Source organism: Bubalus kerabau, chromosome 1 (assembly GCF_029407905.1).
Source record: "Bubalus kerabau isolate K-KA32 ecotype Philippines breed swamp buffalo chromosome 1, PCC_UOA_SB_1v2, whole genome shotgun sequence".
NCBI lineage: Eukaryota > Metazoa > Chordata > Mammalia > Artiodactyla > Bovidae > Bubalus > Bubalus kerabau.
The window spans coordinates 130,479,700-130,494,657 of NC_073624.1; the positions used below are offsets into that span (position 1 = coordinate 130,479,700).

General features: G+C 43.6%; 1 protein-coding gene across 4 annotated transcripts in view; it reads right to left on the bottom strand.

Moving 5' to 3' along the window:
- Nucleotides 1-624: 624 nt before the first annotated feature.
- The window catches only part of TARBP1 (TAR (HIV-1) RNA binding protein 1), a 65,853-nt gene continuing 51,519 nt past the window's right edge, over nt 625-14,958 (bottom strand). Inside the window, exons 23-30 of one of the 4 annotated variants that reach the window (XM_055588513.1) lie at nt 13,847-13,933; nt 10,948-11,144; nt 9,022-9,103; nt 6,811-6,982; nt 2,198-2,389; nt 1,889-2,013; nt 1,338-1,474; nt 625-989 (exon numbers count right to left, since the gene is read on the bottom strand). In XM_055588513.1, the coding sequence (XP_055444488.1) occupies nt 821-989; nt 1,338-1,474; nt 1,889-2,013; nt 2,198-2,389; nt 6,811-6,982; nt 9,022-9,103; nt 10,948-11,144; nt 13,847-13,933 (1,161 nt within the window). In that variant the 3' untranslated portion in view covers nt 625-820. Of the gene's footprint in view, nt 990-1,337; nt 1,475-1,888; nt 2,014-2,197; nt 2,390-6,810; nt 6,983-8,658; nt 8,757-9,021; nt 9,104-10,947; nt 11,145-13,846; nt 13,934-14,958 lie in introns of those variants that run through there. The other 3 variants (XM_055588523.1, XM_055588532.1, XR_008717132.1) reach the window with 3 other exon arrangements.

Below are 14,958 nucleotides of genomic sequence, written 5' to 3' on the forward strand. Positions count from 1 at the left end.
ATCAGTCCTGAATATTCATTGGAAGGACTGGTGCTGAAACTGAAACTAATACTTTGGCCACCTGATACGAAGAACTGACTCACAAGAAAAGACCCTGATGCTGGGAAAGACTGAAGGCAGGAGAAGGGAACAACAGAGGATGAGATGGTTGGATGGCATCACTGAGTCAATGGACATGAGTTTGAGTAAACTCTGGAGTTGGTGACAGACAGGGAAGCCTGGCGTGCTGCAGTCCATGGGGTCACCAAGAGTCAGACATGACTGAGCGGCTGAACTGAACTGATGGCCTATTTAATGGCTTTAAAAATAAATTATGAACTTTACAGGAACACTGGTTGACACCTTGCCAAGCGTGTTTCCTCCCTGAGAAATGGATACAAAGCAGCAGCAGGAGGCCAGTGACTTCCTCGTGGGGAAAACTTTCTTCCCACCCCACCGCCCCAGCCCCTGTGCTTCCTCCTGGCAAGGGAACAGTATTCATAGATAACTGCAGCCGCCTTAATCCTGCCTTCTCCCACCATAATCCACATTTGACAGTACTAGTTTCTAGGAAAGAAAAGATATTTCTAAAACTCATTGTTTTATTTCCACAATTAAAATATTTTATTAAAGAAGCAATACAACTTAGCTAAAAAGGTTTATTAAAGGGGACAACATATACAGTAATATAGTTAAGGCACATGACAAAGTTTTGGCATTAAACTGTGAAGAAAAAAGACAAACTATCCCAGTCGATTTCAGAATCTATCTCATGAGTCTGGGTAGTTTTAAAACATGTCAGCAGCACCGACAACAACCCGTCTCAGGAGAGGCGCGGGCGTCAGGCCGTGGAGCCCCCCTGCTTCAGCAGCTGCTGCCTGGTGTACTCCCAGATCAGCAGCGCCCCGCTCACGTGGACGTTGAGGGAGCGGATGATGCCCTGCTGAGGAATCTCCACGCACACGTCCAGCTGCTGGATCAGATTCGCTGGAATCCCTTCACGTTCGTTGCTGATGAAGAGAAATGGAAGAGAAAGGTTAGTTTTCTTGTAAAAAACAATTTTTTTTCTTAGACATCCTGGATATTACTGGAAGAGACAGGTTAACAAAATGAAACAAAAGTCTATGGTACCAGAAAAATAAGAGTGTAACAAGGTTTATGGGTTGATTCTGTGTTCACCGGACCATCCCCAACAGGTAAAGTAAAAGGAAAACCTGGAGGGGGGTGGTGGGGGTGGGTGGTGCTTTTCATAAACCTTTAAGTCAGAAGTCGGGTGTGGGTGTAGGACCAGGAGCCCAGGTAAAATCGTAAATCTTATGAAACATTTTCAAGACAGAGACTCAAGACAAAGTTCTTACCCCAACAAGAGTAAAGACTTCTCAGGGAAGCAGTACCGGGTTAGGTCTAAACTTTTGGCAGTCTGTTCCACACCCACGATGGTGTAACCTTCTGCCTTTTTCTGTTGTAGATAATCGATCAGCTGAGGTGGTTTTACCTTAGTTTAAAAACAGCAGAATATTAAATCGTTCATTTACAGCCCTGCTGGGAGTAAAAGCAGTAAAAAAAAAACAAAACTTCTGATGAAACTGAAATTTGTTAACAGGAAAAAGACAGAATTATACACTATAAAAAAGAATGCTCCCAACATCATATACATTTATAAAACCAGAGTGAGTTACAACAGGACACATTTTACTAAAAAGTCTACATTATTGATGATTTCTAAAAATATAATAGTGTGAGAGAGAAAAAAAAGAATGGGAGAACAGAGTGGGCTATATTTTACTTTTTAGTATTATTTTTAAAGTATGACAGGCTGGACTACTGCAAAAGGATGGACAGGTGAAGACAGAGTACTAGAAAGAGTCTGGTGAATGAAAATTTTAATGATCACGCCCTTTGCACCCACCTCCACTAACGGAAGCCACTGTTCTGCTGAAACACTGAGGCGCTGAAACTGCTTGTCTCTGACACACTGAAGGCTGCCCACGGCCAGCGTCGCGGCCCCGAGCACCTCACAGGTCCGGCACAGCCCTGCACGGCACAGGCGGGGATACTGCCGCCAGTCTGAGGCCAAGCCCACCAGGCCCCGGGCATTCCTCTGAAGCTCCCGGAGAAGGTGGAATGTGGACAGGAGGCCCCAAATGGCACTGGGTTGAGTATAGATTTTCAGGATCAAAAGACTGTAAGCAAGCCCCCCGGAAAACTGTCATTTTACCTCCTAAATTGGTTGGCTTATCAATGAGTGAGGCCACTACAATCAGTCTGCTGATTGACCTTCCAAGTTTGGCAGCACGGTCCTGAAATACCAGCTCCAGGTCAAAGTCTGGAACATGGTTCTTCCATGGGATGATCTTCTTCTGAACATCAGTCCACTCTGACTGGTTATCTGCTTCACCTGAGTTGGAACCTGGGAAGGAAAAAGAAAATATAAACCTGTTTATTTACATGCATATATATATGTGTGTGTGTATACAGAGATAAGATTTATTTTATTTGCTTTTGGCTGTGCTGGGTACTTTGGTTGCTACACACAGGCTTTCTCTGGTTGTGCTGAGCAGGGGCTACTCTCCGCTGCGGTGCACGGGCTCCAGACTGCGCGGGCTTCAGCAGCTGCGGCTCTCAGGCTCTAGAGCGCAGGCTCAGGAGTCGTGGTGCAGGCACCAGGCCACGCGAGAGCTTCCTGGATCAGGGATCAAACCCGTGTCCCCTGAACTGGCAGGAGGATTCTTAACCACTAGACCTCCAGGAAAGTCTTATATATACTTTTTAAGAGCTTAAATGAACAGTTTAAAATGAGATTTTTAACTAAAGAACTTTAGCTGGATTCAGATACAATTGCCATTTTCAGTAATAGTCGCAAATATTCAAATTCAACTCTACTAAGCAAAATACAACAATTTGTGAAAATAAAAGATGCACATTTTTTCCATGTTAGCATATCCAAAATTTGGAAGCATCTTAGAATCCATAAGGCCCACATCATAGTTTGGTGGCATTTTTTTCTTAGATATACAGAAAATAATGCTGTATCTTGCAAACAGTGTTATTAGATTGGAATTTTCTATAGGAATACTGTATTCCAGAAAACAACATAAACAGCTTTTATCTTATTTTACAAGTACTTGGGGGCCCTTTTCTAAAATGAGGACTATTCTTTGAAACAATTATCTCTTCACCAACTCGCTGAGCACACAGAACACACTGACCTGTCTAACTGAGTGTTCAGGACTGAGATCCTCCTTCCAGGCTCTTCCTCAACCCTGTCCCACTCCGAACCTGACTGAGCAGACGGGGGCACTGAGGTTCCTGGGGACGGAGGAGACCTGAACAGGACGGTGATGCAGTCCTATACTGATGGCGTGCTCACACAGGGAGGCGTTACTAACAGGGGGGAGGGCGAAGAGCCAGACCCAGGAGGGCTCAAGGGAGGGAGCGTTAGTCTGCGGAGCAGAGCATGGGAAGGGCGGTGCAGGCTGCGGACACGGAATGCGCACACGCAGGCTGCGGCAGGACGGGGCTCGGGCGGCGGCGGCGCTTTCAGGCTCTCGCAGCAGTCAACTGATGGAGGCACATGACTCAGACCCGGTCCTAAGGATGTTGTGTATAATGATAAAGAATTTATCATATAGACAGGAGGAAGTACAGGGTTTTAAGAACAGGTTAACAGTACTGGTTTTGTGTTTTAGAAAAATCCTCAAAAGTGATGTGGAGGAGGAGAAGCTGGGGATGGAAAACCATTGAGAGTCTTTTGCACTAGCCCAGCAAAGACAAAAAGTCTCAATTAAATGATGCGAGAGGGGCTGAAGAGTAAAGGCAGAGGTGCCAAGCTCTTGTAACGGATAGACATGGCAAGGGACAACAGGAAAAGAATGACTTCTGTGAGAGCAAGCAACCCCACTGACAGAAAGGGAATACTGAGGAGGAGCCTCTGGGGGGAAAGCTAATGTGGGTTTGGATACTGAGTTTAAAGACCTTATAGAAGAGCTGGTGTAAGCATCCAGCAGGCTTAGGAAAGAGGCTGGGAGAGACAAAGATCTGAAAGGTGCAGTTACACAGGTGGTGGTTTCCAGCTGTAAAAAAAAGTAAAAAATGTGCAAGGAGAGCAAACAGAATGGGAAGAAAAAATGAAGGCACCCAGGGGATCCTAGCATTTAAGTTTCAGCATAGAAAGAGAAGAGGAACTAAAAACCCTCTTGATGAAGAGTGAAAAAGCTGGCTTAAAACTCAACATTCAACAACTAAGAATATGGCATTTGGTCCCATCACTTCATAGCAAATAGATGGGGAAAAAATGCAAACAGTGACAGATTTTATTTTCTCAGGCTCCAAAACCACTGCAGATGGTGATGGCAGCCATGAAATTAAAAGACTCTTGCTCCTTGGAAGAAAAGCTATGATAAACCTAGACAGTATATTAAAAAGCAGAGACATCACTTTGCCGACAGAGGTCCACACAGTCAAAGCTATAGTTTTTTTCCAGCAATCATGTACGGATATGTGAGCTGGACCATAAAGAAGGTTGAGTGCTAAAGAACTGATGCTTTCGAATTGTGGTGCTGGAGAAGACTCCTGAGAGTCCTGTGGACTGCAAGGAGATCAAACCAGTCAGTCCTAAAGAAAATCAACTCTGAATATTCACTGAAAGGACTGATGCTGAAGCTCCAGTACTTTGGCCGCCTGATGTGACTCATTGGAAAAGACCCTGATGCTGGGAAAGATTTGAGGGCAGGAGGAGAGGGGGATGACAGAGGATGAGATGGTTGGATGGCATCACCCACTCAATGGACATGAGTTTGAGCAAACTCCGGGAGACAGTGATGGACAGGGAAGCCTGGGGGTTGCCAAGAGTGGGATATGACTTAGCAACTGAACAACGACATAGCAATCATATTGCAGTATCTCTCTTTACCCAAAACAAACAAACAGAAAGACCTGTGCAGGCTTTCCCCATTCAATAACTCCTCATCCCTCTCCACAGTGGGACTCGAATCAGACGTCAGGAGGTGCTGCTGCTCCCTCCTCTCCTTCCCAGCAGGCTGTCCCTTCCACACGGAAATGGCTCTTGTCGAGTCTTTTGCCCACAGATCTTCACATTTGCTGATCTCTATTTTAGGGAAGCTCTTCCTCGAGGCTTTGCCTCAGTTGTTCCCACTTCCTGTCTGCCTCTGCTCAACTTCAGCTCTTTGGTGGTGGTTTAGTCACTAAGTTGTGTCAGACTCTTGCAAGCCCATGGACTGTAGCGCCCCAGGCTCTTCTGTCCATGGGATTTTCCAGGCAAGAATGTTGGAGTGGATTACCATTTCCTTCTCCAGGGGATCTTCCCGACCCAGGAATAGAACCCAGGTCTCCTGCCTTGCAGGCAGATTCTTTACTGACTGAGCTATGAGGGAAGCCTGAAAAAGGTCTTTTTAATCCTCTATCATACTGTTTCTTTACTCTGCTTTATTGTCTCCACAGTACTTTTTTGCTATGGCATCTTATCCATTAGTGTAGGGTTGTGCTCAAGTAGGAATTAAGTACCCTGAGGGCACGGCCTTTGTCTTAACTTTCAGCCTGTAGCAGGCAATCAGTAAATCTTTGTAGACTGAGTAAATAAATTTAAGGTGATAGTATTAAAATGCATTCATGAACATCCACAGTATTTGATTAAACAATGCACATTCCCAGAACTGTCCTCCAGAGTTAAAATCTAACGGCAGGACTCAAGAATCTGCACTTTTAACATGTTATCCGAGAGATGCTTAAAAACACTAAAATTTATAGAGAAGTATAAATTTAAGGGACAACTGGGAGAGCTCAAGGAGAGGAAGAAAAGTCAGACAGAGGAGGAAAATCAGGATAGCAGGAAACAAGCAAATAAATGCTACATAAAGTCAGGTATGGTACAGAAGTAGAGGAAGACAATTTCTGCTTTTCTGAAAGAAGCCACAGGGATGGTTCTGGGTTAGGGGAAGTGAAGAGGACAATGTGAGTGACAGAAATGCTGAGAATACAGATCACTACTACACATCTCTTAAGGTTCATTGTGGTTTTAAAAATGGGTGGAGGACTTGATCCTAGGTTTTGGAAGGGCAAGCCTGACTGAGGGGAAGAAGGAGCAAGGAGGTGATCAACAGGTCCTAGAGAAAGCTGCAGAGAAGTGGGGCGTGGCTGAGGGCTGGAGCCTAGGCGAAGATGTAAGAGATAAGTGATGTCCAGCCAGAGAATGGAACGCAGAGCTCGGCTTCATTCCCAAACGGGACGAGAAAAGAGACTAATTTGGCCCTTAAAAAAAAAAATCTCTTTTTTCAGAAATATATAGTAGAAGGCAAAGAATAGAGAAGACTTTAGCTTTACATAGTAAAGCAGATGAGGCTCTCTTTGGCTTTGAAGAGCAAAACCAACTGACATTGGCTAGATTAAAGTACTAGTCAGGGGACTTCCCTGGTGGTCCAGTGGTTAAGAATCCACCTTCCAATGCAGAGGACATGGGTCTGACCCCAGGTTGGGGAACTAAGATATCACATGCCTCTGGACACCTAAGCTCCGTGAGCCACACAACTAGAGAGAAAGCCTGAGTGCTGTAACGAAGACCCAGTGAAGCCAAAAATAACAATAATAGATAATTTTAAAAGCCTACTTCTAAAAAGTAAATGAATAAATAATACTGTACTTCTAAAACTAGAACAGAAGTACTAGTCAGAGTGACACCACACTCTCTGTCTTTTCTCTCACAGGGGGAGCTGAGGTCAGCACATCAATGAAAAAGCGACCAACTATCGTTTCTGAGTAACATAAATCAGGGAGCCTGATCAGGCAACAGGGGGAAAAGAAAACAAAAATGCTTACCTGCGTCCTGCTGGGACCAGTCACCTGGCTTTAGTTCACACAGATGAGTTGTAGAAAGGTACCACTGAAATCCTGCACCTAAAGGAATGTCAGTGAACCTGGTAAATTTACCAATGGCAATCCATTCATCCTCAATAAGGCCGGAGAGGCGTGGAAGGATGTAAAATATCGTCTGAAAGGAGAATTGTAAAATCTAAAATTTTTGCCCCTTAAAAATAATACATGATAAAATGTTTCAAGTACAACTTATTATTACTGATGTATTCTCCCAAACTATCACGTCTGGTCAGATTACATACTTTCACTTAAATCTTATAGCAATTGTGTTATCTAAATTTATTATCTTCTCTAAGAAATTAAGGGATTGATTTGGAAATCCTTGAGAGCAGGCAGATCTTCTGCTCCAGTATTTCTTACTGTATGTACTATATACCACGCCGTTAACACAAGCAAAAAGTGTGTGGGAACTGATCTGCATTAGTCTTGGACGGTATTTGGATAAATACTGTTTATCGACAAACAAATACCTCCATAAGCAAACAAATTCAAGGTCCTGTGATGCCAGATCTTTACCCTCACTGTCATTATACAGATTTGGAATCTGGATTTGCATCAGCTGTATCTTAGCTGTGTGATGTCAGATAGGCCATTAGCCTTTCTTAGCTTCAACTTCCTCATTGATAAAATGAGGGTAAAATCAGGTTAAAACAGCACATGGAAGTGATTTGTAAACAGCAGTTATTCATTCATTACATAACAATCCTCCTTCCCTTTTCTTACCTACTACAAGAAAAGTGAGATCCAGAAATCCTCAAAGGTGACAAGGCACATAAGAAGCAGAACAGAAGCACAATAGGCAATTTAAAAATGAAATAACAAACTTATAACATTGTGCAAGTCTTCATAAAAGCTTTTAGAATGAATACGGTTTTCTTTGTTAGCAATATTCATGCAAACTTTAACTGGCTTGGATGCAACTATGTTTATTAAGTAGCTACTAAGTATAGCTCCAAATGCATAAACAGACAAGAGTTCTCGTGAGCCATTACTTTATTTACACGTACACAGTTATGATTCATATAATTAATGGACAATAAAATATATTAAATATATGAGGGTGAGGCAGTCAAAGTCAGGATGAAGGAAGAGGGGAAGCAAGGGACTTACTCCTGCTGGAGAAGTGAATAGAAAAGGCTGACTTAGCACTACAGAGTTATTAAGAGTCCTTCAGAAAGATGTCAAACAAAGCGTTCTGGGTGCTAAAGGACATAGAACAGAGCATGTTAAAATATTTGAAAACTCCTAAATAATTTTTGCAATGAAGCAACAGAAACCACACAATAATGTTATATGATGAATATCTCACAATAAACAAATCTCTATATTTCTTTTTTAAAAGGCCAGCTTATTAGTAATCCACACACAAAAATAACCCAACAGCAACAACAAAATGCACAGTAGCTTAAGTTACTGATACTTCCAAGTTCCTTAGAGGAAAGGTCCCAGGGAGGGGGTGTGTGTGTGTGTGTGTGTGTGTGTGTGTGTGTGTATTTAAATTTAGGTCACACAGTTAAACATCAAAGGCAAAACATGATAATTACAGTTGAAAAAGGAAGAAAGTAGTAATCATTTACATAAATTTTAATAATCTATATATTAATTCACATGCTAACTGTAATAAGTAAGTTTATGGTTCTTAAAATTACGTAAGCACATTATCTATTATGATCAGGGAGGTGATAGATCATTTGCGATACAATTTCAATCATCCAGAACCTAAAATACGCACTTAAAAGAGTAGATCTTTTTGATCTTTCATAACAATGGGCTTCATACAACAAATCTCACCTGCACAAATGTTTTCACTCATTTCCTTTTAATGTCAGAACAGATTTCTGTTCAGAGTTAAATATTCCCCCTTCCAGTGTTTACAAGCCAGACACTGCCTGAGAAACAGAAAGTGAAAATGACTAGCCAATTTTCACTGCTCAAGAGTGAAGCGCGAGCAAGCCATCTCCGCGCGGTGACTCAGTGACACTGAGAGCCTTACAATGTGAAGGCGGCGCTGCAGGGACGGTTACTACATGAGGATGTGCTGCAGGGACGGCTATTACAGGAGGATGTGCTGCAGGGACAGTTAACCTCATCACATAAGGGTGCATCAGGGCTACAGACACGGGAGAAAATTCACACACGCTCTTCTCTGCTCACCTCCAGACAGTAATCCTTCAGCGGGTGGAACGCTGTGAAAAAGAAATGCTCCTGGATGCGCTGCCAGTTCTTCTTCGCGCTCCTAAGGGTTAAAAACACGTCTGAGGAACAGAACTAGTGAATCGCCTCCGGTAAGAGTGAAAACCAGTTAGGTCTTTTACGCAGGCACTTCAGAATTTAGAATGAGTAGAAAATCTGTGAATTTCACCCCAAGATTTGTACACCTCTATCTTCAAGACTGAAGTCTTTTAACAGCTGATCCTAAATGCGATATTTTGAAATAAAAATTGAAAAACAGACAAAGAAATTAAACACCTCTCTCCCAGTCCTACAACAACAATTCAACAAGAATGAAAACCAGGTCTCCGCTTCCTCAAAGAGATGGTGGTCAGTGGATTAGAAAATCGCATGATAGCTACCACAGGTACACCTCACATGCCGGGGGAAAAAGAATCCTAAAAGGGAACTGTGTAAGAAATCTAGGCTGGGAGTCTTACATCCCCCTCTGGCCATAGAGGCTTTTAAATTTTTGTTCCAGGAGAGAAAATCATTACATAGGTCACTTTTTCTACTCTGAAGATTCATGGCACACAGCCAAACAGTAGCAGTGTTAAGGCAAACAGAAGTAATACAAGGGTTTACTTTCTTAACTTTAACAAGTACACACACAATACAACAAAAAACCAAAACTCTGACAAGGCTGAAAAGGCCAAAGAGGTAGGAAAAAAATGATAAAACATGGCCACCAGAAGGTTTTGGGTTAAATTCATGATCAACAAACCCCAAGCTAAAGCAGTAATTTCAAGATGCCTTCTCCACTCCCACCAATGTGCCTTCTTCACCCCTGAGTTCCAGTCCCTCCTGTCACTGACGACCAGGCCTCAAAACCAGTGGGGTAACAAATAGGAGATCTGAGATGGGAGATCAGCCCCCTCCTTACACAGCTGCTGGCCTTGCCCCTTGGCTTTCCAAAGCCTCTTCAAGGGACAACACCCCAGTACGTGTCCAAGCTCCCATCCCCTGGGTTCTGCTCTGTGCTGTGCATCCCTCCCAACTCCATCCACCACAGCAGTGTTTTATCTGTTTGATATCAAGCATGTGAGTAGGATTTTGTTTGGGGAACCAAGAAGTTCTCTTAGAAAAGAAAAAGAAGCTCCCAGCTTTAGTGAGGACATGGAGGGGTGACGAGCACATAGCTTTAAAGTCAGATCATGCTGCTTCTCAGTGATTCTTTGACAGTAGAGGATGCTAACATTCAGCTGCACTGAAGAGAAACAGCTCAAGATAAAGACCAAGAGTTAAAAAAGGCAAAAAAAGTCAATGATGGAGCTGACAGCACTTAGAACTGTAATTAAACTGCACATCAAACAGTGAGCGGCTTAAATGCTCCCTGACCTGGGTTCTGCACACTGCAGCCTGTTATGTGTTTAGGAGAAGCTGCTGCGGCCGGGCACCCCTGACACTTTGGCTGGGCACCCTGACACCTCTCCACACTCTGCTGGACCAGGCACCCCCGACTCCTTGGCTGGGCACCCCCAACACCTCTCCACACTCTCTGCTGGACCAGGCACCCCCGACGCCTCTCCACATGCTCTGCTGGACCAGGCACCCCCAACTCCTTGGCTGGGCACCCCGATGCCTCTCTCCTTGCTCTGCTGGACCAGAGACCCCCAACTCCTTGGCTGGGCACCCCCAACGCCTCTCCACATGCTCTGCTGGACCAGGCATCCCCGACTCCTTGGCTGGGCACCCCCGACACCTCTCCCCATGCTCTGCTGGACCAGGGACCCCTGACTCCTTGGCTGGGCACCCCCAACGCCTCTCCCCATGCTCTGTTGGACCAGGGACCCCTGACTGCTTGGCTGGGCACCCCCGACACCTCTCCACCTGGTCTGCTGGCCAGGGGAAAGGACAAGGCCTGCTTACCCTGCTCCATGCATGTTTTCCACTTGACTCAGACTGGATTCAATAACAGAAGTTAAAGCCGCAAGTTCTTCAATGTGTAACCCCTTACACAGGCTCCAGATTTTCTTAAGAGCGACTAACGCATACAGTCGAATGCTAAAATTGTGATTGAAGCACCACTGCAGCACGATAGTAAGGGCTTGCTTCAGAATTAGTTTCTGAAAAGAAAGAATCATTCTTCATATGTAAACCAGGACCATTTGACCCTCTACTGTAGGACCAAAAACAAGGTTACAGACGATGAAAATGCTACAAAGTAATTATCTTTCACTGGCTTTGCATCATCATTCTCAGACAGGTTAGAGATACACCGGCCTGGCCCTTTCCTCAAGAAGGCAAGTATCCTCCCAGCTCCTCAGTTCTTATTTATGAAGCTGCCACACATTTCCCTCACACTCCAGTACCGAGGTCAACCTGAACAAAGCACTTTCATGCTAACTATAATATAACCCGTATTTAAACAGTCTCCCTCACTTATTACCTCACCATGGGCTGAAAAAGTTAAGAAATATTCTTCAAGAGCTCTACTTCAGGTGAACTTGAAACTACTTCTAAGGCAAGCTATCCCATCAAAGTGCTGTTTCCCTGGTCTTTGGTCTGAACCACCCTGTTTTTCTTAATGGTGACTTTGGACCCACATAACATTGATTGGTGGCAGGAAAATTAAGAAATGGGGAGAAGAATAGTAAGATAACTTAAACTTTGCTATAGCCTTTTTTAGTGAATTCACAGATTTTTCCATCTTCACAGCCTAGAGATTTTATGCAATAATAGTCCCTAATCTGTAAAACCACACAGTTCAATAGATACTGAATGGCAAAGGAAGTGATGTGAAATAATGTGGAAGCCAGATGGAGTCAAACATCTGATGAAGTATCAGGAGCTACCTTAATGTTCCTACTAAATGGCTCACCGGAAAACGCTCCTGGCTGCACCAGGCTAACAGCCCAGCAACACTGCAGCTTTTTGTGTATCTTATTTCCCTCAACAGACTGTAAGCAAATCTCTTCCCTGCACATATTTAAAGCAGAAAGATAACACAGGATAGTATCTGATGCTAGCGTTTCTTACTCTTACCAAAAGGTGTTAGCATAAATTTTCACATGACTGCCATCTGGCTGCCAGACACTGTAACACACCATTGATTTTAAGATATTATGATGGTTTTTCAGGTTAAAATGTGTTGGGGAGACAGGTCTGGCTTAGGATTGATGGAAAAAGGTTAACCACAAATTTGACTGTTACTGTGTTAAAGACAAGACTTTGAAAAAAGTCTAGGAAACCTATTCCCAGAATATTTTTACCTCACTTTCAAACCTACACAACATTTACTTCAGACAGCTGACTGTTGAACGGGCAGGTCCACTTACACGTGGATTTTTTCACTAAATGCTTACTACAGGGCTACCTGATCAGCAGTTGGTTGAATCTGCAGACACAGGTGAGTAACCTTGTATTATGGTGACTGTAAAGCTATATGCTGATCTGCCACTGGGCAGACGGTCAGTGCCCCTAATTCCTGTGTAGACTGAGGGTCAACTGTATTTTCTCCCAGAGTTTACAACACTGCAGTGCATTCTCTGCAGATTCAATAATACAGAATCTTGCTCTAAATCTTAGTTAGTTTGGTTGCTCAGTCATGTCCGACTCTTTGGACCCCATGGACTGCAGCATGCCAGGCTTCCCTGTTCATCACTAACTCCCGGAGCTTACTTAAACTCATGTCCATTGAGTCAGTGATACCATCCAACCATCTCATCCTCTGTCATCCCCTTCTCCTCCCACCTTCAATCTTTCAAGCATCAGGGTGTTTTTCAATGAGTCAGTTCTTCGCATCAGGTGGCCAAAGTATTGCAGTTTCAGCTTCAGCATCAGTCCTTCAATGAATATTCAGGACTGATTTCCTTTAGGATGGACTGGTTGGATCTCCTTGCAGTCCAAGGGACTCTCAAGACTCTTCTCCAACACCACAGTTCAAAAGCATCAATTCTTTGGTGCTCAGCTTTCTTTATAGCCCAACTCTCACATCCATATATGACTACTGGAAAAAAAATAGCTTTGACTAAGATGGACCTTTGTTGGCAAAGTAATGTCTCTGCTTTTTAACATGCTGTCTAGGTTGGTCATAGCTTTTCTTCCAAGGAGCAAGAGTCTTTTAATTTCATGGTGGCAGTCACCATCTGCAGTGATTTTAGAGCCCAAAAAATAAAGTCTCTCACTGTTTGCATTGTTTCCCCATCTATTTGCCATGAAGTGATGGGACCGGATGCCATGATCTTAGTTTTCTGAACGTTGAGTTTTAAGCCAACTTTAAATCTTACTGGCAGGCTTCCCTGAATTCTTCACAGTTGCCGCAGTGATGAACCAGAATTAGCTAGGATCTCTACTTATCTAGGGAAGATGCTCTAAACCTGAGAAAGATGGAAGAGCTGGCCTTCACACTTTGAATAATGACAGCATTTCATATAAACCTTCAAGAACACAATGGCTTATAAATACTCTGACCGTAAGTTTCTTTGTACAAGCATGTGTTAAGTAACTCCACTGGCTAAACAACAGTTACATATAATGAGGGAAGTCTTATTTAAATAATTTTACACAAATGCTTATATAAAATTAAGAATCCTATCATTACAAGCTGCCCATTAACATGTGCTGAGGTAGACCTCAGTGTGTGTGCCTGTGGGCGACACCTTAGTATGCCTCTGTGTCAAAGCGCATCTGTCATTAGTGGGAGGGTGGAAGCAGAGAAGCTGCAAAACACACAAGGAATACGCCACATGAAAAAAGTTCATACAGATATATAAATTCTATTCTGATGGTCAAGCCTGAGCTCTTCTTATGAACAATTTATACTCACCTTTTCCAGGATATTTTCAGTAATGATGTCCAAGTGTGACAAAACTGATAAAAATGTACAAATGCTTGTTTTAAGGTTTTCTTCACCCTGAAAATATATCAGATACACCAAACCGTCATTCACAGCCGCAGTGAACCCACATCCCTCAAGGCACCAGGCTGGATGCCATGGGGCTGGTGATGAGAGGCCAGCTCCTCTCTGATGCAGCCACGGCTTAGAGGGGGAACAGACGAGCACAAGCAAATAAAGGACAGGAATGACCTGGAGCCAAATGCCCACAGCGCAACCCTCAGCAGACACAGGGCACTAGACACTCCGCCAAGGGTTAAGCAAGGGCGGGGGTGAGGGTGAGCTCACTGCAGGGTCGGAAGGGTGGGGCGTGGCATGGGAAGCAGGAAGGAAAGGGAACAAGTGCAAATGAAGATGACAAACAAAGACACAGGCAAACGGGAAGCAAAGGTTCCCAGTGGAGGGGGAGCAGCAACGGGTAAACACGGGACTGTGCAGGCACTTTAAAAAGTCACGAGGAAAAACTGCTTGTAAAAGTGTTAACCCGGAATTTGGAAACCTTCTCGGTTAAGTGATTTGGAATTACACATTATTTTTAAGAAAAACTGATGAACGCCCGGTAGACTGGAGACTATAGACACTACAGTTCAGAAACTGCTCCAAGAGGAACATTTGATGATTAATAATCCCTTTATGTAACAAGTAGTTACTGAATGTCTTCCATGGACCAGTAACTGTTGCAGAAAGAGGGGAAAACGAAAATAGGTAAGATTATTGCCTTCATGGAGATTAGAGTCTTATGGGGAAGAAAGATAAAATCCAATCAAACAATATATTAAAATTCCCATTATAACAAGAACTAATTCTCTGCTACAAAAACCCACACTAAGGAGATCCAAAGTACTCAGGGAGATACCTTCCTTTAAGAAAAGACACAAAGCACATGTGAACTTCAATCTGGAAAACTTTGCTATGTAGGCAAAGATGATAAAGAAGACCATTTCAGGCTGGAGCACGGTACAAACAGCCTGGTGATGAGGAGGAAAGGTACTCAGGTGGTGAGAGGGCTACTCAGTCTCCTAGGGGTCCCCAGTGAAACAAGC